Below are 23697 nucleotides of genomic sequence, written 5' to 3'. Positions count from 1 at the left end.
ACACACACACACACACACACTGGCCTTTGTTTAGGGTGCCAGCAAACTTTCCAATGAAGCCTTTCCCTATAAAGGAGGCTAAAGAAATTAAAGAATCCATCAAAGTGACACTGTTTTCCCTGGCACCCCGCCCCCCCCTCTGCCCCTCCCCCGCACACAAATACACACAAAACTGACTCCTATAAATGATCCATCTGTCACTGGATCCCCTGAGACGAGTCTCTGCCGCATCTTTAACTTCCCCCGCTCCCCAATTAGCATGTGGCGCTAGCTCACTGAGCAATGTTCACTACGGTCTACCTGCCCGACAGGAAGTTCGGGGTGGATTCTTTCGCCCAGCTGCAGGAATATTTCCCATATTTGGCCCGCGGCCTTATGAAATGTCAAGAGGAAAAAACGTGAGCAATCGGAGGGAGCGCCCTCGCAAACAGGCGCGTCTTCCTGTGAGTGGGAGGACTTTGCCCAGTCTAACCAGCGGATGGCATCACATGCTGTACAAACTCTGCCGGGAAGCAACAGGGAACATGTTTGAGAAATTCCCTCCTGTCATGTGCAATGTTGTAAAAAGAAAACAACAACAACAACGCCCACGCTTCGCCCTTTCATCCCTGCCTGAATTTGACACCAGCAGCATTAGCAGCAAGAGTCCTGCAGTGAGTAAAGCCATTCTCAGGTCTTTATCATTGTATCTCTCAGCATCTCTATGCAACACCTTAAGCAAAAAAAAAACCCTGTAGATCACCAGAAAACGGCACATCATATATGCCTCTCTGCTCAAACTAATGCTTTGCTGAATCTTCCACATTGTTAGAAAGGGGACAAAAACAAAGGGTGGTGCAGGGATGAGAGCCGACGCCTGGCTGGAGGTGACGTCACGAACCCAGCGCTCTCCCTACCGCTGCTTACCCTGGTTAGTAAAGAGACGTCTGCCAGTAAATAACGGAGGTCGTAAGACAACCCGCAGGGATGGCCGCACATTAGCTGAGCTGTCCGAAAGACAAATAACGAAGGGCCTGCGAGTGCGACACACACAAACACGAACAACGAGGAAAAGGAAAACATCTCGGCTGCGGAGAGAACTCCTCTCCTCTGAGTATGAAGTATAAACGGAAAGGGGCTGAGTGCACCGGGTGAGTTTAATAAAGGCAACAGATGGCAGCTGCAGGCCGCAGCCGGATAAACAGGGTTGCACTCGTTCAGTGGGTGAAAGGGGCAACGCGGGAACGTCGGAAATTGTGAAAGTTACAACTAATGCAAACACATTTATGAGGACATGAACCTGCAGTGGAAGAGCGACTGGGCACCACTTCACCTTTGTCCCACAGACAGCTGACTCTTTACTAACCAGTTGATGTGATGGGAGGACGGCACAATGTGGTCAAAGTGCACCACCACATGGAAGAAAGGTGGTACTGCAAAACAGAGGACATAACCGAGAATCACAAACCCTGCAGAACATAACTAACGACTAACAATAAGTTGAATGGCAAATACTTGCAATTCTGTCACAAATTGCACCAGTTCAACAGTTAATCTTGGTATCCTAGTGAGCCAATGCAACCAATCTGTTCTCACCCACTCGCAGTTATGCAAGGATGTCTGAATTGATGCCAGACGGTGGCGCTATTTATCTTCCTACTGGAGGCCCTTTTCAGAAATCACACCACTGCAATTCACAGACCACAAGGCAACATTTTTTAACAAAATGTTCAATACTGTGCAAAAGATTTTAGCCTGATGGTGATTAAAGCCTCCTTTGCTGCACTGGGCACTGATACTGTCCAGGTTTGTGACAAGTTCCCAAGCCAGGTGGGTCCAAACATGCAAGGTCCAGCAATTGAGCAGGAAGTTGCAAACAGAGGGCTGAGAGTGCTGTTTTCTGGAGATCTTGGGGAGCCAGACTGCTTGACTCTCTCTGCTTCCACAACACTAAATATGTTTGGGGCTCTTCTTTCAACCCCGTAGCGCTAAACAGCAGTCGCTTTTTCGCCTCTGGTTTCTGGTGACCTTCAGAGTTGGAGGGACGCTCGCAAATCTAACGTGGGATCAGAGCCTACGAAGAAGTTCAACCTTGGCTGCAGTTGACACTCTAAACACACCTATCTTATCTGCTTCCTGCTCTCTGGCCAGTCAGCATCAGAGTGAAGAGCAGCAAGAAGGAAACCTGAGGCCTCCTTATCAAAATGTCTTGAAGTAACTCTGTGATTTCCCATTTAGCTCTAAACAAACTGCTGCAAGCTGCAGCTCATGCTTGTGTTCAACTTGCAATCGTAGGAAACACTCAGCAAATTAAAAAATGGAAAAGAATAAAACTTTCAGACGCAAGAAGGTCTGCTAGCTTTTCTACCTTTTTGAGAAGGTGACACGTGACCAGTTCCTGCCTGACTCAAAGCATGTTCATGCAAGTCTGATGCTGAACTGATAAGGGCCTCAGCACAAACACGGCCCCACTTCCTGGAGCCAGCAGTGACAACAGCTGCCCCATATCCTTATTTGAGTTCAGACGAATGTGCACTTCAGAAAGTCCCATATGGTGCTAAATTCCCCAGAAATGTGGAAAGTCCACCTCCAGGTGAGTGACATCATGCAGCCGGTTCCTCATTTGAGCCTCTGAGATCTGCCTGGGTTTAGTCATCACTCCACCATGTGGAAGGAAAGTGGTACTACACAAGTCAGGATTTAAAGAGACCATGTCAAAACTTGGAGTAAAGTCACGTGACTGAGAAGAGCTCAGTTCACATATTTTATATATATATATATATTCTCATCAAGATGAAAAATGTTTTAAATGCCAAATACATTGAAATCAACCACAAAGTACACCAGTTAAACTGTTTAACTAATTTAGTAGTTGAGGACAAAGTAAAGGCAGCTGGACTGGTTTCAGTATCTTGAAGACCATTTTGCCACTATTCTGAGAGGCTTCTTCAGTTCTTCATGACCTGGACGACCGAGAACCTCCACAGACTAAACCTTCTACAAAACACAAAAGAATGTAGTAATTAAAGACAGCAAAACAACAAACAGATGCTCAATCTGATCCAGCGTCATTGATTTTTCCTGGAATTCAATGGAAGTGTGTCAAAATGAGGCAAAGAAACAAAACCTCGATTGTGTGAACGCTCCATGTTTGGTATCATTTTGGCAACGCCGTGTGTCTCGAGTCTGTCGGCCTAGCCTGTCCCCACTTGTCAGACAATGTGTGTTTTAAGATATGGTTCTGGGAATTTACCTTTGGTGATGTCACAAAGGGCAGTGGAACCTATAACAGGTTAGTGGCCAGGTGTTGGCTCTTCCCAAGACCTCCATCCAAACACAGGGTGGATCCAACAGCTATCAGTGTCAGCAGGAAACTAAAACTGGGCATCTGAGCAGCAGGGTGTCATCACAGGGCTACATGTGCTACAACCTGGACATCTGTCAGGGTGTTGTTATTGTTGTTTTTTTCTTGAATAATGATTTGAAGTGGCCCCACTGGAGCGCAGCATGAACAATAAGGAACAACATGGATCCTTAAAGCAACAAGGGAAAATGCCTCCAGTCCAACACAGATTTGTTACTGGGCTGGTTTTCCTCTCAGTGGAGATAACAGCCGCGCAGTAATGCTTGGTATTTCACCAGAGCAAGTTATTCTGCTGCCAGACCAATACATGGGTGTGACCCTATATCCACAGTGTCACCGCAGCTCCACTAAGCACATTTGCTCCTAGGCAGGGCGGAACTCAAGCAAACCACTATAGGCCAAGCCTTGTGACTGCCAAGACACGCCACAAAACACATACACAAACAAACAAACACAAACACACAAACACAAACACACACACGTAGCAAGCGTTTGGGGAGAGACTACGGGATTTATTGAAAAGGACGAGAACGCCACAATATCTGTTTTCGTTCCAACGTTGCAATCATGCAGCAGCCTCTAATTCTATATCTGTGGAGTGGGAGCGAAGAGTATGGGGGGTGAAGCTGTAACAAACCCGCTTACAGCAGTATCATCACAAAGTAAATCTTCCATTATGCTTAAGATGACAGAAAGAGTCGATTAACCACACTTGCTGTTGTTATTATTATGTAATTGGATGGATTGCTGAAAACAGAGATCAGAGAAAAACATCTGATATAATGTCAAAAAAATCGAGATGTGAGAGAGACGAAAATCCTTACAAAATGTCTGTGTGTGTGTGTGTGTGTGTGTGTGTGTGTGTGTGTGTGTGTGTGTGTGTGTGTGTGTGTGTATGTCTCGCAGACAAAGCTGCCGATCAAGTTGTGCTGCATTCTGTCCTGCTCGTCGACGAGGTGTTCCAGCAATGCTTGCAGCTGTGTGTTGCCACCGGCCACATGATCCGAGCTGCTCATCCACAAAGTCAAACTCAAGCAAGCAACAGGCGCACAGGACCAGTACCTTCTCACTGAGTCTCTCAGATATAAAAGATCCAAGTTATTCCTGTTCTTTTGTGTGTTACACTTGAATCCATCTGAATAGACAATAGCATCTCTCTCTTAGAGATTGATGGTAGAAGTTCATTCATTTCAAGCAACTTTTATCAACCTGAATCCCTGCATCGGCATTTTCATTCTGTTTCATTCCAAGATCCAGATCCTTTCAAAATGTGACACACTGGGCCTTTAAATTGAACCAGGCGCTGCCTCACCAGCACCCTCCCTCCTCCTACTGGTCAATCTACATGCATCCCACATCACTTTAAATCCTACAAGCAATCTGGCCGGGCCCAACTCCACTCTACAGCCTTCCAACTATCACACAAAGGCTGTTTGGGAGGTCAATGAAATTTTTACCTTTTTGCCACAGCAGGAATCCGACACATGGGAATGAACATTTCCCATGTCTGATAGAATTATTTCACTTATGTGCACATCAGGGGGGAAAAAATCCACTGGAAATCTTTGGAAAAGGAAGGTCATTTCCAAAAACATGTAGGTGATGTGAAGTGTCTTCACATTCAGCTAAATATTTTTTTCACTGGGAGCAAAGCATAGTAGCAACAGCTCAAGGGTTCACACTGGTATAGGAGGAAACATTAGCCACATGTTACCACATGGCAAAAAAAACAATGGACTACAGTACATTAAACTAAAAGAACAAGCTAACAGTTCCATCCCTGCAGCTCAATCCATCTACTGTATTTTCTATCAGCACTTTTCCTGCACTCAGGGTCACAGGGTGTTGGAGCCGATGCCAGCTGTGAGTTCAACCTGGACATGTTGCCAGTTCATCACAGGGCCGACACAGAGTTGGTTCTCTCTTACCCTAGTGAGCATGTCACTGGACTGAGGGAGGAAGCCTGGAAAGAACCCGCACACACAATGCACACTGCACACAGAAAGGACTGGAGTTGGAATCAACTGACGCGGCAGTGCTAACCAGTGTTGCACACTACATACAACTCTGATATTACATTTTCTCCTTCTTCTGCAACAGGCACTCAATGGTGAAGTCCCTTCTGGCTTCTGTGACAAGCAAAGTAAAGCCGATTTCTTTCACAATACTAAAAGTGACTGAAAACGCTTTGGGCAAGGTTGGAGAAATGATATCGAAGCAATTCAGCTGCACCGACAGCTCATTAAAAATTTCCCGTGGAAGTGGGCTGCTCTCGTGCTAATCAAATACGGGAAGGAGATTAAAAAAAATAAAGCTGTGACTCTCCAGACTGTGTCACTGAATGAACAAGCGCAGATAATGGAACAGTAGCAGACGGTCACAGGGACTAAATCAGACAGCAGCACATCTTCATTTCCATCAGACTGTCAAAGCCATGCACATCCCTGCCAGGACTGGAACACACAACATCCAAGTGACGACACACAACCGCAGTCACAATTATTATTTTTTTTTTTTAAATCACTCCTTAATGATGAAAATCAACCCCTCCTTGTCATCGCTGGGTGCAAAGACAGGAAGTGTGTGTGTGTGTGGTCCCTGGGCTTCCCGGTGTGCGGTGCGAGCCACTCGTGCTGATGGCCGTTGAGAGGAGGCTTTGATGGCACTGAATGGGATACTAATGAGTCGGCCTTATCAATGGCCGGTTTGTGCACCCGTCCTCCTAATGGCCAGGAGACAACAGCAGCAGGGCCCGCCGCCGACGCTCCATGTCAACATCTCAGCCATTTCTTTGTTGTTGTTGTTTTATTCGATTTTTTTTGCCTCCTGCTTAAGGGGCCTCCGCAGCAGCGCAACCATCACCAGAAACACAACACCAACTGTCTGTCACTGGCAAATATTTTGCAAGCAGCTCAATATTGCGTAATGAAGGAAGGGGTGTGGGAGGAGGAGCTGGGGCTGCGGGCTTTGTGTGTCTGTAAAAGTGCCATTTTCTGTGCTGTGATAGTGTGTGTGTGTGTGTGTGTGTGTGTGTGTGTGTGTGTGTGTGTGTGTGTGTGTGTGTGTGTGTGTGTGTGTGTGTGTGCCTTGCCTTCCAAAATAAGTCATTATGTGGCCCACACGGTAGGTGGGGCCTGTGAGGAGGAATCAGGAGGAGGCCCAGACAGACAGACAGACAGACACAGACAGACAGCACTGAGCTGGGCAAACCTCGAGCTCCAAACGATCACCTGTTGAATCTCATATCCGTCAAACCCGGTGACTCATGACTACAAGGGCGCTAAGAAAGAGAGGTGTTATGCATGAAGTCGCCGGGTGTTGTTTTAAAAAGCCAGTGGAGAAGCTGGTGACAGCAGCGAGCGTTTCTCAACCACGACCAACTGTTGCTTCAGGTTTATAAATACAAATAAAACAGGCTCCGCTGCTAAATTAGGCTAGCGGTGTGCGTCTTACCTGGCCGAGGGGAAAGTTTACAGTCGCGGCAAGACGTGTCTCCTTATTTGTGTGTGTGTTTTCTCAGTGGAGCCCCAGTAGATTCCGTCAACAGGCTGGGAGGAAACCTTTTCCTCTTGCTCTGTCGCTCACGGCGCAATGTCACAACTACACACCAGCGTGTTTACACCAGCCAGGGCGAAGCCGACCTACGTGGACTTCGGCGGACAGGTCAAAGCCGGCGGCTAACTTATTTTCAGCGGACGACTGGCGTTGTTTCTTTTTTTTTTCCTTTTTTTTTTTTTTTTTTTAAAAAGAGTCGCCTACTTTTACACTCTCTCCCCTTTCCTTTCCCTCTTCTCCGCCGCTCGTTCGCTCGGACGTTCGTTCGTTCGGCGACGAGAAAAGCCGAGCGACCTCCGTAGGAGGGAGGCGGGCCAACCAACCTACGTGCGAGCGGATTACTACATCCGGGATGAACTTTAAAAACAAAAGTCTCGTTAGTTAGAACACATTCTGTAAGTGTGCCTTTCCATTGAAATGTTTACTGTTTAATTTTGTCGGTTTCCTTTGTCTTTTTTTTCTCCGTGAACTGAAATTAATTTCTTTTGCTTGTGAGGAATATGATCGTTTGAAACTTTGAAGCCTTTTAAAAACTTATTTCGAACCGTGAGCTATTTAATTTGAGGTATATATATGAGATGTAGATTACGCTCAAGTGTATTGTCACATGGAACGCGGCACCAACATTCACATACTTTTAAGAAAGGGCCTATTCTAAACCGAGTCCCTGCTTTCTCCAAACAACTTACTGAGTTGTACGTGGTGAGACACACTTCCCGTTACTGGTGTTCTCTGGGTACCTTGACAGACGAGAAGGCGGCGGTCGGCCTGCTATTCACCTGTAAGCCTTGCGGAGGCGCACTCCCCCTGCGTAAACAAACTAATGTATCGATAACATCTTCTCACCGCATTTTATACCAAAAATCCAATATTTTAATATCTGAAGATGTATTGTAAGTAAATAACGGTTATCATAAACGTAAAGTAACTTAATGAAACCTACTTGAAATTGTAGGAAAAAAAGATCAGTATCACTATTAAGATTTTGCTGTAATTTCTTTCTTTTACATCAGATATATTTTTATGAACAGATGTGTACACAAAAACAATACATACAAATGTTAAGTAAAACTGTCTTTATTTAAATTAGCATACAAAGCAAAAACAAAACAAAAAAACAATCTTGAACTGGCTTAAGTCAACTTCAAAAACATAGATGACATGTGATGCATATATTTTGTGAACTTGAAATAAGTACTTTATAAAAAATAGATATCTACACTGTGGCACAGTTAACATACAGTATGCACTTCCCAAAGGAGCTGTCTGGTCTATACATTTCCCCAACGGTGTGTTTTTATTTATGTAAAAAAAAAAAAAAAGAGAGAGAGAAGAAAAAAATAGACTGACAGCAGTACTCAACATGATCTACATTCTATTGAAGAACATGAATATGTAAGAAGCTATAAGACTTTGACCGAGTAGATATTGAAGCAGAAAATAGCCTGTCTGTTAGAGGTTTTGATCTTTACAGCAACTGCTGCACTTAGGAAGTGGAGAGTTTTTGACTGCCTAAAGTAACGTCTGACTATAGAGACAGCATCTAATGTATACACTCTTTTTTTCTTTTGGTTTCAAGTGCGTTGTGCAACTTTCACAAACACAACATAGTTTACACAATGTTTTAAAATGTAAGAGAAAATTCCCCGTGAAATGAAAAGGACTGATAAGAGCACTGATAGTATTCAGCTTTCAGGAAAATGTGAGAAGAAGGTGGCACGTTTAGCACACAGCTGATGGTTTGGTGCTGGAGGAGGGGGACAGCACTCATGGTACCTTCTGAGCACATGCAGTGTAGATGGTAACACTGTGTTTTGGGCTGTGTGGGTCGTCATGGGAAAGACTGTTGGATTACAAGGGGGTAGGTTGGGTGTCAGTGGAGCAGTAGGTAGTAGAAGGTGTGGGTGGGGTCTCGCAGTGTAAAATCTATTCCTGTGCGTCCTTTCCGGCCAACTTGTAGATCTCAGAGGGTCCATCAAGGTTGGTGATGGTTGTGGTCAGCTGGATGTCCTCTCCACTGTTTCCTCCAGCATCGCCTGTGGACACACACACACACACACACACACACACACACACACACACACACACACACACACACACACACACACACACACACACTTTAGAAAATGACTTTTCTGGCTACATTATATTCAACAGAAAAAAGAATCCATTAAACCGCAGGCTGACTTTAGATGCATTTCAGCAGAAATAATCCTTTGATCTTCACAACAGAAGTGAAATTGATCGCCTGAATTTAACACTGCAACTAAAATTTGGAGCGAGGGCACCCTTCCCTTCAGAATGGTTGACTCACTTCAGGGAAGGCTTCCAGTATTTCAGAACCTTTTTTTTTTTTTTTAACTTCCCTTGTGTCACTGACGTCAGAGAGAGGATTGATGGTTCTCATTACTTCCCTGACTGCCTGCGCCCCCTCCTCCCCAAAAAACGCTCCCTCCCTCTGTCTGGAAGGAAGCCTGGTGTCCATTAGAATCACCATCCCAAGCCAAAGGGACCATTCTTTCCCCTGGGAATCTGGGTCCCTCTCAATCACAACCTCCAAAGGCAAACTTAACATGAATAGGCAGCTTTGCATACAAACACAAACAGTGAAGTTAAGGACACTGATGAGGCTTAAATGAACATAACAAATGCAAATGGAATGTGATACATTCCTATGTTTGAAATGACCCCATCACTGACAACTTGCAATATTTTTAGTCACTAAAGACTAAAAGAAAAAGGAAAAGGGTGTTGAGGTCAATATATTTAAGTCACATGATAACTGCTATTATCATTAGAAAACCAGAAGAAATCTGTATTTACCGGTGATGCACTGTGCACTTGAGTGTTCATCTCCATAGCGCTTGTGAGACGGTGCATAAAGGAACATAATGGCGAAGACGTACAGGTTCCACATTCCGTAGACGCCAGTGAAGAACGCACTGTTCACCTGCACTGTGTGCTCTCCCCAGTACCAGGGGCCGTCACTCACCTGCGGCCACACAGAAGAAAAGACACTTTAAAAGTCCCAGTGCTCAAGAAAATATATTATACTGTGCTTACACAGCAACAGAAAAGAAAATGAAACTTCAAGTTCACTCAATTATTTGAAGTAATTTTCTGAAAATTGTAATATAAATTCATAAGTGATTATAAAACAGGTACAAAACATAAATGTGCATTGAAATTGTCAAAATTCTACAATGAAATCCTAGCAGGCGAGAGCACTCACTCACTCACTCACTCACCTGACTGATGATGAAGAAGATGACGGTCATTGCAGCACAGGCTAGTGTGACCAGCATCAGGAACTTGAACCTGAAAATGAGACCCTGCAACGTGTTGAAGGAGAGGAGTTAGTAAACTGACGTTCATACAAATGCATTGTGTGGCAGAGGCATTCGCATTGTCAGGCACGAGGGAGAGGATTTTCAACACTTGTCTTAATTCAGTCGATGTTCAGTCTGTGAAACAACAACCTCATAGTGCAGGCGTCTGGCCTTGGACATGGCGGGCAGGGACATCCTTTTACCACTGATGTTGCGGAAGACTTGAAAAACCATGAAGCAGAGTAAGAGGAAGTAGAGACAGGCACAGATCCCTGCAACGATGATGAAGGCCATCTGAGGCAACAGCAGTCAAGGAATAATCAGAAACTTTATGAACAAAAACATTTTATAATTTTGATTCTTTATACGGAGGATTATTTTACAGCCAGTAAACATGTTAAATTGGGAACACAAAGGAAAGTTGACTTTTTATAAAATGCTATCTGCAACTATTGTACATGAAAAAAGCATCTTAATGCTTTGTAAGTTGCCTCTTATGAGACTCCATAACAGGAACGGCAGATACTTGTCAGCAGCGAGCCTCATTAAGATTTGATGACATTGGTTATAGACACTGTACGGACTGTCTTCAAACAGTAAAGAATTGGGAACAGCAAGCGCGCTCTCCTTGGGATAGAATGGAGAGAGAGTAGTGGGGGAAAAGTGTCAGCGTGTTTGGAAGCGGTTTATCTGGAAGTGCACTGATGAATCTTGCATTGCCCAGGATGATTCGGGACACAAACACAACTATGTTGACACCCTGGGCCACGATTTCACATATGGCATTACTGAATTATTTCTAAACCTATTAGTCATGAGACCGGCTCCCTCTTACTGTGTCTCACATATACAGTAGCTTGGCATTAAATGATGATGACAAAATTAATAGCAGATTCAAAAACACATTTTCTTTTCAATGAAACAAAGAGGAAAATATAAATTAAAACAAATAACACATGTTATTCTCCTAAAGGCAAATTTTAGCAGACAAGATGTCTGCATAATTATCCTGTCAAATATATTTTCAAAAGGATACAGCAAGCTCAGTTCCTACATCAGATGCCCAAATACTGTAGAAGGGGTTTGTCAGCTGGACACCTCTGTTCAAAAATACAAACAAGAAGAAACAGATTATATTAAGGTCCGATATAGACTGATGATAAGCAAGTTGCATTGGAATGTAGTAATAAAACAGCAGAGGTACAAAATGGATCTTACCTCTCACACATGTCAAAAATAAAAAGGCAGAAGGAGCCAAACACTATTGGCACAACCTGCTTCCAGTACACTGAGAAGCGGTTCCGCTCCGTCTGATCCTGAGAGAAAAGGATAGAATAGTTTTTTAAATAAAAATAACTTTCCTGCTGAGAAAAACTTTGCTCTACCCAGGACGCACACACCCTTTATCAACGACGTCACTGTTTTGTACTGTCTTCTTTATTACTAAATTGATTTTAACGCTTGTGAATAAAAAATAAAGCTAAAAAAAAAAACCAAACATATCTGAAGGCTTTAACATTGGCTCATGATGGCACATTTCCATTCTATTGCTGTTACTATCACTTTGAACTAGAAATGTCCAAAATCCTGCATAAAACCAAATGAATGCCTGCAAACCTTCAAGGCTGACACATGGATACGCAGGCTGTGGCTCTCTCTGTTTATCATAAAACATCTCTTGTGTCCACTGACTAAAACCAGTTTTCAGACAGTGTCAACTATTCAAAAAATACAAACAATTTAATGGTACTTAATATCATCTGTTATTTTGGTAGGAGGTCCTGCCTGGTGACTTTCACTGAATACAAACAACTACGGATAAAGTGGCCATTTGCTGCACTATCTTACTAAAAATTAAAATAAAATAAAAAACAGATGAAAAAAAAACAAGTTATGCTGAAGTTACAGTTCTTTACTTGAATATTAAAGGGATCCTAACATGAAACACAGACTTTTTAGCTCTTTAACAAATGTTTTTGCATTAGTGGCAGGCCAACTAACACATCAAGCATGAACACTGACAACTTGCACATTAGATGGGCTGGCCTCTCTGCGTCACTGCAACAAAGGAGCTGATTTTGCTTGACTGTGTTAATCACAAGTCAAGCTGAGCGTATCATTATAAAGCCTCGAGTTATTTATTTTTTTTAGGTGGGCGAGGCATCGACTTCTGAGAGCTAAAAGCAGTGTTCCCTGCTAGTTGGCGTTAGCAGTACACGGCTGGCCAATCACAAGGGAGTGGGCTGTTCCAAGATGGAGCAGGTAGGGGAGGGGAGAAGAGAGCCAAGAACAGCCTCTTCAGGTTGAGTGAGGGAAGCGCTTGTTTTCTAAGGCCTGTGCAGCTCAAACTAGGAGTGTTTAGACCAAACAAACCTTGTTTATTGTTGGAAGTAGACCAACCAAATTCATTTATTAAATCTGGAAATGGCCATAACAGGGCCCCTTTAAGGATTACTGAAGAGGGAACTACAAAATGTTTTCAGAGTACTCAAAATCACACACGCACAAAACAATGGTGCCGGTCACAGTACCATGAGGTGCTCCCCGCAGAAGATGATCCAGAAGGACAGCAGCATGGAGTAGAAGATACCCTGCCTGATGTCTCCAAAAAGCAGCATCCAGGTCCAGTTGAAGCCAATAGAGAACCACTCTACCGGGATGTTGATGAAGGTCATGGAAATACCGAGAGCAAGAATCACCCTGGAGGACACACACACATATGAACACATTGTGAAAAAAAGAAAAAAAAGAAAAAAAAGAAAAAGACTACAAGAACAGCTCCTTCACAGAGGTAAAAGTGTTTGACAGCCACTGCAGATGCAATTCATGTTCATTTCTCTGCAGCTGGCTAAACTCATAGTTAAATATTCTGGACAGACACCATCACCACTTTAGAGAAAGGCTCCGTCTGATTGTGCTGAAAGGACTCATTAGATCTTCAGATCTAATAAATTAGACTTTTCAATCAACTACAGGAACAGTGAGTCCCTGCTGACCCATCTAGTTTTGACTAGTCCATTATCTGCTCCAGACGAAATGAAGTCACGCAGCTAACCTTAATTACTGTTGAAACCAAGACCCTTTAGAGAGACATATAGAACCATCAATCAGGAAAGACAAAGAAGAAGTACTTCAACACGCCTGCAGCAGGTTTCTGCACGCCACCAGCAGATGAAAGGCTGAACAATCAAACAGAAAATGAAGGGGGCAAAACACACGGCTGGTTGTGTGAGAGAGAGCGACGGAGGGAAGAGAAGGGAAAAGGCGACATGAAAACATTCTCTGGGGCTTTGGGTAGTAGCTGCGAAGTAGCATAAGCGACTCCAGCTCAGACGGCACGTCAGCAACGCTGTGCAGAGCGAACAGAGTGTAACCACACTTGACTGGTATGCAGGGAATGTGTCCTGAGTGGCGGCAACACAAAGCCAAAGCTGAGGCCTGTGTGAAAGTGAGTGTTGGGGGGTGCGGAAGGGGGGTGGAGGGGACAAAAGGCTTTGTTAGGGAAATCTGTTTAAGTTCATGCAGTAGACGTCCCAAATGTAGAGCTGATGGAGGCCGCATAGCAGGAAAAGCGCTCGTGTTGGTGACAACGCTAATTATGTATGAGCTGCATCTGAACCAGCAAGATTACAGGCGCTGTTACTGTGGAAGAGTCCCAATATTGACATGATAAATCCCACCTGAGCGCCGACCGCCAAGCTGGACTGTCTGGGACCAAAATCGCTGGCCGAGAACTTCACTTAAAAAGTTTGCAACGTCAAAATGAAAGGAGGAGGAGGAGGAGGAAGAAGATGATGGTGAACTGCTGCATGTAGCATTACAAGCCTTTCCACTTTTTACAAATTATATCATCTACCTCTTCACATGGAACATTCACATCTGTCCTCTATGTTTAGTCGGAATCTGAGGTTTAGCGTTCCGACACCTGGGCGGACTGGCATGACAGGAGAGAGTGGTAAAGCTTTTATAGCATGAAAAAATCATCTGCCGTCCACAAATAGGGTCGGAGTTGCACTTCCTCAGACCCAGCTGGCCATTTGGGAGCAGGAGCTCTGAGCCGGAAAATACAGTGGGATGGGGAGAGACTTTGACGGAGCGCGCGCTCCAGTGTGCACGCTGCGGTCGTGTGTGTGCCCGTGCGTGCGAGTGTACACGCAGCGTGTGTCGCTTGAGTGCTAGCTTGCAGATTTTGTAACACATTTCATGCTTTGTGCTTCCTGCGGCGCAGTCGGCCGCCTCTCACTGATCTGTCTTCCCAGCACGGTTGGGGGTTAGACAAACACTGGGCTCCGAGCGGCGCTGCCACTTCCCCCGGCACGGTGTTCACGCCGGCTGCTTCAGGCAGAGCCGCCTGCATTCGCTGCTCTCAACCCTCATGGAGCGTGGTTGAGGAATGAACACACACCTCTCAGGTTTCCCACACTTTCTTTGCATGTTTGGAGCAAAAGTAATCTGCTCCGACCGAGCTCCTTGCCAATTTCTCTCGAGATTAGATTACTTTAACAGGACAGATTGTTTTTTATAACGCCACTTCGACGTGCTTTTACAACATTGTGGGTGATCTGCTGATGGTCTCAGATAACGTTCCAACTCAAAGGATTTATGAACTGCGGCCTCTGATCTCAGTGACCTTCACTGCACAGCTGGAGCGTGGCCTACTTGTGCATTCCATCAATAGTTTATATGTGCGCTCCACCCAGGAGAGACAATGTAGCAGCACCTCTAAGGCTTCAACTGAAGTCGTAACTTCAGGGCAAATAAAAACTTCAAAGCTCCTTGATTGAAAAAATCTGATCTACCAATCTAGCCTCCCAGTCAACACGCCAGAAATGAGTGCAGTCCTACCTTTGCTTCTTCTGCTCTTTACTTCAGAAAGTGAGAGCTAAAACTCAGGTTCCGATATGTTTGGTTTATTATTTGATAATTAAATATGTGAGACGGCACCACAGGAGTGTGGGAGGGAAAAAAAGGCTCCAAAGATACGGTGGAAAATCTGACATTAAATGTTAAACTTCAGCTTTGCATCTTATTTTTCTTTTCAGCACAAAATTCCCAGCCCAGGGTTTCTACTGAATAAAGGATCGAGAGGCGTCCACCTCTGCCTGTTGACAAAGCTGCCATAAGCTCAGGAGAGGGAGAACTGCAATGACAGGCAAGAAATGATACTTTACTGATGTGAGACGGTTCATTTGTCAGGAATTAGAGCAGCTCCTGGGCTGCATATTTCTGTCCAAGCCATACCGGGTTCAGCAAATTAGTAACCAGGCAGACAGTCCTTCCTGCTTGATTTAAAACCAAACTGAGGCTGACACATTTTTTTTAAGCTGAGGCTCAGAGTTTATGTCACACACTGTTGTTACTATAGTTACGTTTACATGGTTATATATGTGGCATTTAGTGAACCTTGTACACAACTATCTGAAGGCATTGCTTTATATGGGACATAGTGAAGGTTCCTTCAAGTCGTATATGCACACATGCACTGCACAGTGAACACAAGCCAGACAGAGAGCTGGATCCCTACATTTACCCTAGATTTCCACTCAGAACTGACCACATCCTAAACACAAATATAAAGTACAAATACCTTTTCAAACGCAGCCTGACGTGCGCATATGTCAATGTTGGTCGTGTGTTGAAATTAAATGTAAATAAATTGCACCGCTGTGAGACTGTGGAAGCTCAGTGGCGCAGCCGCCAGTTCAGTCGGGGACAGCCCCGCTTGTAATTGATGTCCTGCCAACAGAACAAATGAGCCCCTCGCTGAAAAAAGTGCTTACTTCTCCAGCAGCACCGGTGGTCTGCTCATTAGGCTGATCCGTCTCCAGTACCAGATCATGATGATGAGGATGCTGGGCGTGAGGAACGTCTTCATGGCAAACCACACTTTGGTGAAGCCGCCGTTCTGATGGATGCTCTGGGAGAAACAGAGACCGTCAGTGAATGAACAAAAATAATGACCTTTTGCAGAAATGTGTTTGCACAACATTGTGGTTTACTTACAACAACTTGGATGTCTTTGATTTCTCCAATCCCCACATTGATCTTCTTACGCTCATTAACTGGGAGGCGGATGTTGAGCAGGTAATATTTGTGCGCCACACTGCCGACCTCCATTAGGGGCAGGAGGTCACATTCATAGTGACGTCCCTCATTGTCAATAGTCTGGGGGTCAATAAGAACAACAACACAGCAGGCTGAAGAGAAACTGATGAACCTGAGGCGACTCATGTCACTCATCACATTTTACGGAAAACATTTCTATGTTTCGCTTATTTGCAGGAAATTCAAAAAAGGACAAGACATGTGAAAGTGAAGACTTCTTCATACCTTGGCAGTGGTGAAGTTGCAGTTGAGCTTGCGTTGTTCAAAAGAGCGAGCCATCTCCGTCCACTCGCTGATCGTATCGTCTCTGTAGGCCAGGCCCACGTCCACAGTTACCATCGCTCCTTCCTCTGAAAGAACATTCCTCACTGTCAGCTGACTGACAAACCAATAACACAATTCAAGGATCAGCGCTATCACTTGTCAGAATCACACAGCAGACCACTCCCTCACTCACTCTCTCTAAAGTGAGTGCTTTAGTGAAATATGAACTTTACAAAAAATATACATGAAAAATAGTCAAATATGAATTTTAGCGACCTGTCCCTTTAAGGCTGATGCGCTGCTGATAGATGAGAATTAAGTCTTGATGACAGACGCCCATGACCTTCTTCACAACCACAACGGCAAAGTGGCAACACCACAGCCGCTCACAAGGGATCATTTGCCACTTCAGTCCAACAACGTTAGCTAACTCCCCACAGTTCAGGAAATGTGCGACTGAGACACAGTGTTGAGGATGAGATGAGGTGAGAGTGGATGCTGCGGTAGCAACCGTTTTTTCAGGGTTTTTTTCCATCATTATGACAATAGCAATAATAATGCCAAGATAGCACTGAAAGAGGGTTCACCCAATCACCTCACAAGTTTTGTCTCTCCATTTCTATAGGGTCTTTACCAGATGAATAAGTGAGATCTATCCAAAGGAAGATGGAAATGTGCCACCTGGCAAGGCAAACGTTGTCTGCATTCAGTCTTTTAAAAAGGCTGCTGAACTTCACCATCATATCAAACCCCTGCTCAAGGCTTGTTTGACTTGTGTGCTGCCAGTTTCCTGTCGCCAGTCAACAAATCTTGGAATATTTTCTGAGCATGTGCATATACGGTAGTCAGTGATCCAGTCTGCCCTACAAAGTGGGACAAATCTCGGCTACTTTTTACTTGCAATAAACTCCAAAAAGTCCTTGAGCTGCCCTCCGACAGTGCCAGTGCGAGCATCAGGAGCCAAGCTATTAAAACTGCATCTTTAGATCACATTACAAAGCCAAGTGTTCTCTCCTCCAGCCCTCCAGAGTGCCTCTTGTGTCGTTATGAAACAAGCTGGAATGAAGAGAAAGAAACCCAGTGGCCTGTGCGGCGAAAAAAGGGGAAAGGAAGAGAGGGAGAGGGAACCAGATGAGAACTGGCAGTCGACCGTCTCTGTAATGTCCTGTGCTCAGCCATTGGCTGAGCCAGGCGCCCTCGAATGTCAGCTCACTTCATGCAAACATTCCACTGCAGTCCGGCTGCCATCGCCACAGAGACTAAGCCTCCTCAACAGCTGTGTTATTGCTGGATGGCAGCCAAGGGGGTGCCTGGTGCTGGGCTGGAGCGGGCCAGGTGGGTGGAGTGGTTAATAAGGTCGAAGCTCTTGTACGAAATGCACATTGTTACGCAGATAAGGTAGTCAAGGAAGAGGTGTTCATTTGTCACAGTCGCAGTGCGGAATCCGTCCGCCTTTAGCACAGCGTGCTCACCGTTTACCCAGGCGAGTAGGTGCCTCTGGATTTGCTGCTTTCTTTTTGATTTTTTTTTTCATGTATTCCATGCACTATTTACTTATATTGAGATGGGTAGTATTTCTTTCTTTTTTAAAACTTAATACTATTTAAAGGGGAAAACACTAGATAAAGATTCTTCAATCTAATGTCAATATTGTTTTCATTTTATTTGAAGAGCTTCCATCTACATGTAAAATGTAACTTACATTTAAAAAACAGCATTTGTTGCATTTTAGATTGAAATGACTGGCACACTGATTCTGCTCTTCTTTCTAGTTTCAATGAAGAAGAAATGGGTCAAACGTTAAAAAAACGTTTTGTTTTGTTTTTTACAACAACTGAACTAAATTAAACTAGCAAGCCGAGAGGCAGGAACAAGTTTGAAACCTAGTTGTTATATTTTCACTGGTTCTCATGTTTAACTAATGTCAATTGAGGATAATACACAGACAGAAAGAAATACAATGATTTAATACAGAAAATATTCCAGAGCTGTTTGGGTGTTGAGTTATTAAGAGAACAGGTTCGACTCCTGCAGCAATGGTTGAGCTTTCCTGAATCAAAGATCCAAAGCAAAGCGCTCCCACAACAGTTTCTTGTTCCCAGGGAGCAAGAAGATCAGAAGGAGTCTGTAGCATCTGGCAAGACTGTAGTCCAGGCTGATTCACTGATTCGTCTGTCTGGCAGCCAAGCAGTAAACAACCCACAGCCCCCGAACACATTTCCAATGAGGTCAAGAATGTGAGCTAGCAAATCGTGCCAATGACTCAACCACCAACGTAGCAATTTGAACACGTTCAAACAAGTCTTTCTAGAAGGTCTAGGAAGTGATTTTCATGTTTATTAAAACTGGGCGACCTTAAGGTATATGGACTCAAATGGCTTCAGAAGAACTTGGCAAAAAGCAAATGTTGACATTAAAATGCTGTATTTCAGGTCATGAAGCAGCAGAATATGCCATGTAGAGGTGCTCTTTCCCAGGCTCTCCTGGAGATTGCCTCACATAAGACTCTCTCATCATCTCTCTAATCCCTTCTTTGAGGATCCAAAGCCTCCAACCAGGACACCAGTTTTTCCTCCACTTTCCCCCCACCTCACCCTTTTCTTTTCATGAAGACACAGAAATGTTGTATGTTTGCTTTACCAATGATAAAACAAATGAGTGACAGCAAAGAACACTTTCTTGTTAGAATTACAGTCACATTTTTCCTTTGCCTTCCTATTTTAATTTAATTCATTTTTTGCAAAGTCTGTTGGAACATGAATTTTTATTTAATTTGATTAAGTGTTACATTCCCAATAAACTCTTTTGATGTTGACAAAAATTAATGATCTGAGGCCGCTGGATGGAAATATTGTTATTGAATCAAACCAAACTTGAATTAAATTAAAAATTGTCAAATGAGTGTATAGTGAGGGAATTGTATACTCCATGGCAACTACTAAAAAATGGGCACATATCAAAGATTACCTTGCCGTTTTCACTCAATACTTAACCAAAGCATGTCTGACAAGGAAACCTATTGAGCCTGTGGAAGGTAAGCGGAGAAGAAACAGCAGGACATCCATCATTGTTTGCCGTCTTTTAAATGCGGCAGAAATCCAATTTACCGAAAAAGACACTTTGAGGGTCCTCGGGGGTTCAACATAAAAGACTGGGGGGCATACAAGGCAGCCTCCTACTACCAAGTCAAGCAAAAACAACCCTCTAGGAAAGTGAATAATCACTCCTCGAAACAGACAGAGACGTGCATTCCTTGAAGATACAAGTGATAGAAGGTGACCACGGAGAAGAACAGTGAGAAGCTAGAGTGGTTACGCTACACCTCAGCAAATATTTGCCTTACACTATGATGAAATGTCAAGAACAAACTAATGACTCATGATAAGCCCGCAACACATGTTTTTTTTTTGTAGTTTAATACTGAAATCATAGTCTCTTAAATATATATTCTGCTTTTCTGCCTTCAGTAAACATGAAAGTCTTTTAGAGGAAACAGTGACAACCAGGCCACGACCTTCCTTCAAATATTTAAATATCAAAATGGCTTTGTTCTTACCTACTTGGTTGTACAGCTTAAATGCAATGTCAAATTGCAGGATGACCACAATAAACTGGAACCAGGGGCTCATCTCCTTGTGAGGCAAAGGAATGTGGATGGCAAACACAATGTTGTTGGCCTCAATCTTCTTGGCCATGGCGTCGTCAAAGCTCTGGATCTTGTCACACTGGTGAGGACCCCAAGGCATGAACCATTTTGTTTCCTGTCTGTGCTTGACTGTGTCCACACACTTTGAGGCCATGTAATAGATCGCGTTGGTGGGACTTGGAGCTGGTGAGACAAATACAAAATGGAGAAAAGTGGAAAAGAGGTTTCATTTAAATGTGACAAGCAAAAGAAAAAAACTAAAAGTTCAATATTAAAGCAAGATTTAGTGGATGTCACTTATTCTCCTGGTGTGCACTTACAAAATGTAGATCCCAGAAAACACAAAAAGGATTGTATCATTAGGGATATGAGCCAACAATTTGGTTATTACTTTGCATGCTGTCCAGAAAAACGCCTGGTGGCAAGGCTATCTCGCTCTGTCGCTCTGTGTAGCGATTGGGTGGGAAAATTCCCGCGAGCACTCAGGCACCAATTACACTGTTTACGCATTGAGGTTCATGAGCCTGACAAGGCAAGTGTTTGTAGTCTGTGCTCACAGGATTTGAGGAGTGCTTGGAAAAGATCTATCATTACCATGCAGACACAATTCTTTGTTACCCTGTTGTAAAAGCTCAGGAGGAAGAGGTGCGAGTTCAATTCAAAGAGCGAATCTTAAAGCATGCAGGACTTCAGGTCGTGGAGGTTCAGAAAAGGTATTCTGCAACCAATTTTTTTTATTTTTAGAACTCGACTCTTTTATGCCAGGAAATGAATCTGCAAATTATTTCATTGCAAAAATATAGCGCATAGCACATATACATTTACTTCATTTTCTTGTAATGTTGTCATCCAAAAGTACATTTTGACCTCAGATAATGAATCAATTATCATGGAAATATTTGCTTTATAATATCAAGTGATAGCAATAGCAATATCAAAATGTGTCAACTCAAACCTAACGCCTGTTTGTTTGTTGATAATAACAAGAGGAACTCCTAGACACAGACACAGACTATCTCACTTTCCAATCTCTTTATTTCTTCAGTCTTCAAGAAGATTAAAAAGTGAGACAGTGTGTGTGACTTCCTCTCACTAATACTGTAAGGATCCTCCTTCAATACAACAGTGACGGAATTCAAGGGAGCAGGTGGTCAGCCCTTCAGCTTAAAATCATGTTTGATGTGACAGAAACATCTGTGGCACATCAGGGAAGAATCAAAGAGCTGTAATTACTGTAGATGGGTTACCGACTCAGTGGGGGGCGACATGAAAGGAATGTGACTTTCCACATTCAGCCAACCAAAAGAACAAGGAATGTATCTACAGTGGGCCACAGCACTTTTCCTTGTCAGAGGTTCTCCAACCCCTAGGGAGTAGATTTTTACATTCGATATTTTAAAATTTCACCGCAAGTAAAGAAAAGAGGTCTGGATCAGACCTGTTCTGGTCTGAATTCCTGAACATTTTTGGTTCGCTTGTCTGAAAAAGCTCAAGGGCGGACAATTCTTCAAACACACCCATGAAATCTGACCAGACCCACTTGCGAGGAACTCGGCGTGTTCACAGACGAGTACGAGAGCAATGAAAACCACATGCACAAAAGGAACGAAGAAGACAAACCAGAAAGTGAATTAAACCTAGTTATCTGGCACCCCAAGGAGTTCAATTATCCCAGTGACCCAGTGAGTGGAGCGGCACACCGGCTACTCCAGTCTCCATCACAGTGTGGCGAGAATAATGGCCGTACCCTCAGCCAGCTGACCCCATGCCGTGTTCCCGGGTCTGTCGGGAAACAAGGGGAGAAAAACCCCTTTCTACTCAATTACCCCTGCTGCCCTCGGCCACTGAGCAAACACAAAGGAATCTGGCTTCATTAAAACCATCTCAGCCAGGAACGAACCATACAGGCTAATTTATCACCAGCCATGTGGGGACTGCGAGGGACTGCGAGGACACCGTGAAACGCCGGTGTTCCGGAAGTCGTTGAATGTTTTCCAAATCCAGTGGATGAGGGAGACGGGCTTTTTTTTCCTTTTTTTTTTTTTTTAAATCCCCCACAACTTCCAACTTGCGTCTGGCTTGTCGTGCATGTGTTTCTGAGTTGGGGTGGTTGGATTTGAAGAAAGTTGACAGCACCTCCCAATTCGATCCCGAAGGCATTATTCAACTTTGACAGCTGCGTGCAAATCTTTGGAGTTATTTTCTCTCAAAGCCTCGGAAACCAAGAAACCAGGAAGAGTCTGTTGGAAACATCAATTACATGCCTGCGAGGCTGTGGGGATTTGGGGGAGGATTCACACCGGGAGGAGGGGAAGAGAAAGAGCGAGAAGGAAGGTAGAGATGCTGCCTGGGGCCCCAAACAGGAGACAGACGATATAGATAAATATATGTATGCGGGAGGAGGAGCAGGGAGGTATGAGCGGAGGAATGGGGGAGGAAGACCATTGGAATACGAATCGAAGAAGTAAAAGGAATCACATGGAAGGCTGGTTGGCGTAGCATAAAGCATACAAGAAACAAAACGAAGACAAATGAACACAGAAAGTGTGGCTGTCTGTCCTGCACTCCTCCGGGGAAGTGAAAGGTAGCGGGCGAGGAATGGAGGCGAGCAAACACCTTGAGACAGCGCAGTGATTTAGCGGAGGTGCACTCCGTGCGGTGGCAAAGTCGCTGCTTCGGAAGGAACCGCATTGTTGGAGCACGACCGGGTGCCCGGCTAGTTAGGTGAAACAACAACAACAACAACAACAACAACAACGCGACTAAAAGTTCGCTTTTAAAGCGGTCAAACCGTTTTGTTTTTTTGTTTTTAAATGACGCCGCTCGCTGGGTCGGGAATGCAGCGAATAGCTCGCAAGCCCAAAAAAAACTTTGTGCTTCGGCTCTTTCCAGCCTTTCACGTTTAACTTTCAACAGGCACGAGCGAAATCAATGTTAGCTACGCCACTTGACAGAAAAAGTATGACACCACGAATGTGTTGGTTAGAGGTAGGTAGGAAGGTGGGTGAGAGAAAAACTTACCAATTAAACCGCCGACCATGAAGGAAAACGCCTGGAACAAAAGCAGGATAACTCCTACTATCACCAACTTTTTGGTGCTCATGTTTTCAATTATAGCCCCCGCCATGGCGAATAAGACTGGATGGAGTGGAAAATACTGTGACTGCGAGCGGAAAAAAAACAGTCGCTAATGTTGGTTGTTGGAGGAGGGAAGAAGAAATGCAGTCAGTCAGTGGAGGAGGAGAAGGAAGGGGGGGGGGGGACGAGCGCGTTGCATCCACGGCCGGTAGGGAATAAGCAAGCTTGGCCCCCCTCTACCGCCCGGCGGAGGCTCCTGCTTTTCAACTTGGAAGGAGGAGGGGAAAGAAAGAGGAGGAATCACATGACTGGGGAGGGGGGGGGACACTCGGCTTTATCCGAGAACAGCCCACAGCAGACCGGAGAAAAGATCTGTG

The 23697-nt window shown here is 44.3% G+C and overlaps 2 protein-coding genes and 1 long non-coding RNA gene across 3 annotated transcripts in view; 1 reads left to right on the top strand and 2 right to left on the bottom strand.

Moving 5' to 3' along the window:
• Positions 1 to 7094, bottom strand: part of gng12a (guanine nucleotide binding protein (G protein), gamma 12a) — a 28296-nt gene extending 21202 nt beyond the window's left edge. The window contains exon 1 of the mRNA XM_076020980.1: positions 6797 to 7094. The gene's annotated coding sequence lies outside the window, so the exon portion shown is untranslated. The remainder of the gene's footprint in view (positions 1 to 6796) is intronic.
• LOC142884963 (uncharacterized) overlaps positions 1 to 23697 on the top strand; it is a 166555-nt gene that overhangs the window by 18372 nt on the left and 124486 nt on the right. The gene's annotated exons all lie outside the window — the stretch shown is intronic.
• wls (Wnt ligand secretion mediator) lies at positions 7960 to 23614 on the bottom strand. Its single transcript, XM_076020976.1, has 12 exons — positions 23264 to 23614; positions 20153 to 20425; positions 16558 to 16682; positions 16231 to 16392; positions 16008 to 16144; positions 12759 to 12927; positions 11446 to 11543; positions 11264 to 11327; positions 10378 to 10521; positions 10147 to 10230; positions 9722 to 9890; positions 7960 to 8934 (listed from the first exon to the last, which is right to left on the bottom strand). Exons 1-12 carry the CDS (start codon positions 23367 to 23369, stop codon positions 8825 to 8827), a joined length of 1641 nt encoding a protein of 546 aa, XP_075877091.1. The 5' UTR covers positions 23370 to 23614; the 3' UTR covers positions 7960 to 8824.

This window comes from Nelusetta ayraudi, unplaced genomic scaffold, assembly GCF_046127955.1.
Source record: "Nelusetta ayraudi isolate G7.1 ecotype Tasmania unplaced genomic scaffold, CSIRO-AGI_Nayr_v1 ptg000011l, whole genome shotgun sequence".
Lineage (NCBI taxonomy): Eukaryota > Metazoa > Chordata > Actinopteri > Tetraodontiformes > Monacanthidae > Nelusetta > Nelusetta ayraudi.
Note: the sequence above shows the minus strand (reverse complement) of the source record. Positions and strands in the feature narration are given on the sequence as shown.

What these genes read in the sequence shown, in the direction of transcription:
- wls (XM_076020976.1), bottom strand. Translation starts at nt 23,369, where the DNA reads ATGGCGGGGGCTATAATTGAAAACATGAGCACCAAAAAGTTGGTGATA. An exon ending in ATGTAGGAACTGAGCTTGCT is followed by an intron (nt 10,522 to 11,263) that starts GTATCCTTTTGA and finishes CTGTTGCCTCAG; the next exon opens with ATGGCCTTCATCATCGTTGC. An exon ending in TCTTCTTCATCATCAGTCAG is followed by an intron (nt 9,891 to 10,146) that starts GTGAGTGAGTGA and finishes GTGTGGCCGCAG; the next exon opens with GTGAGTGACGGCCCCTGGTA.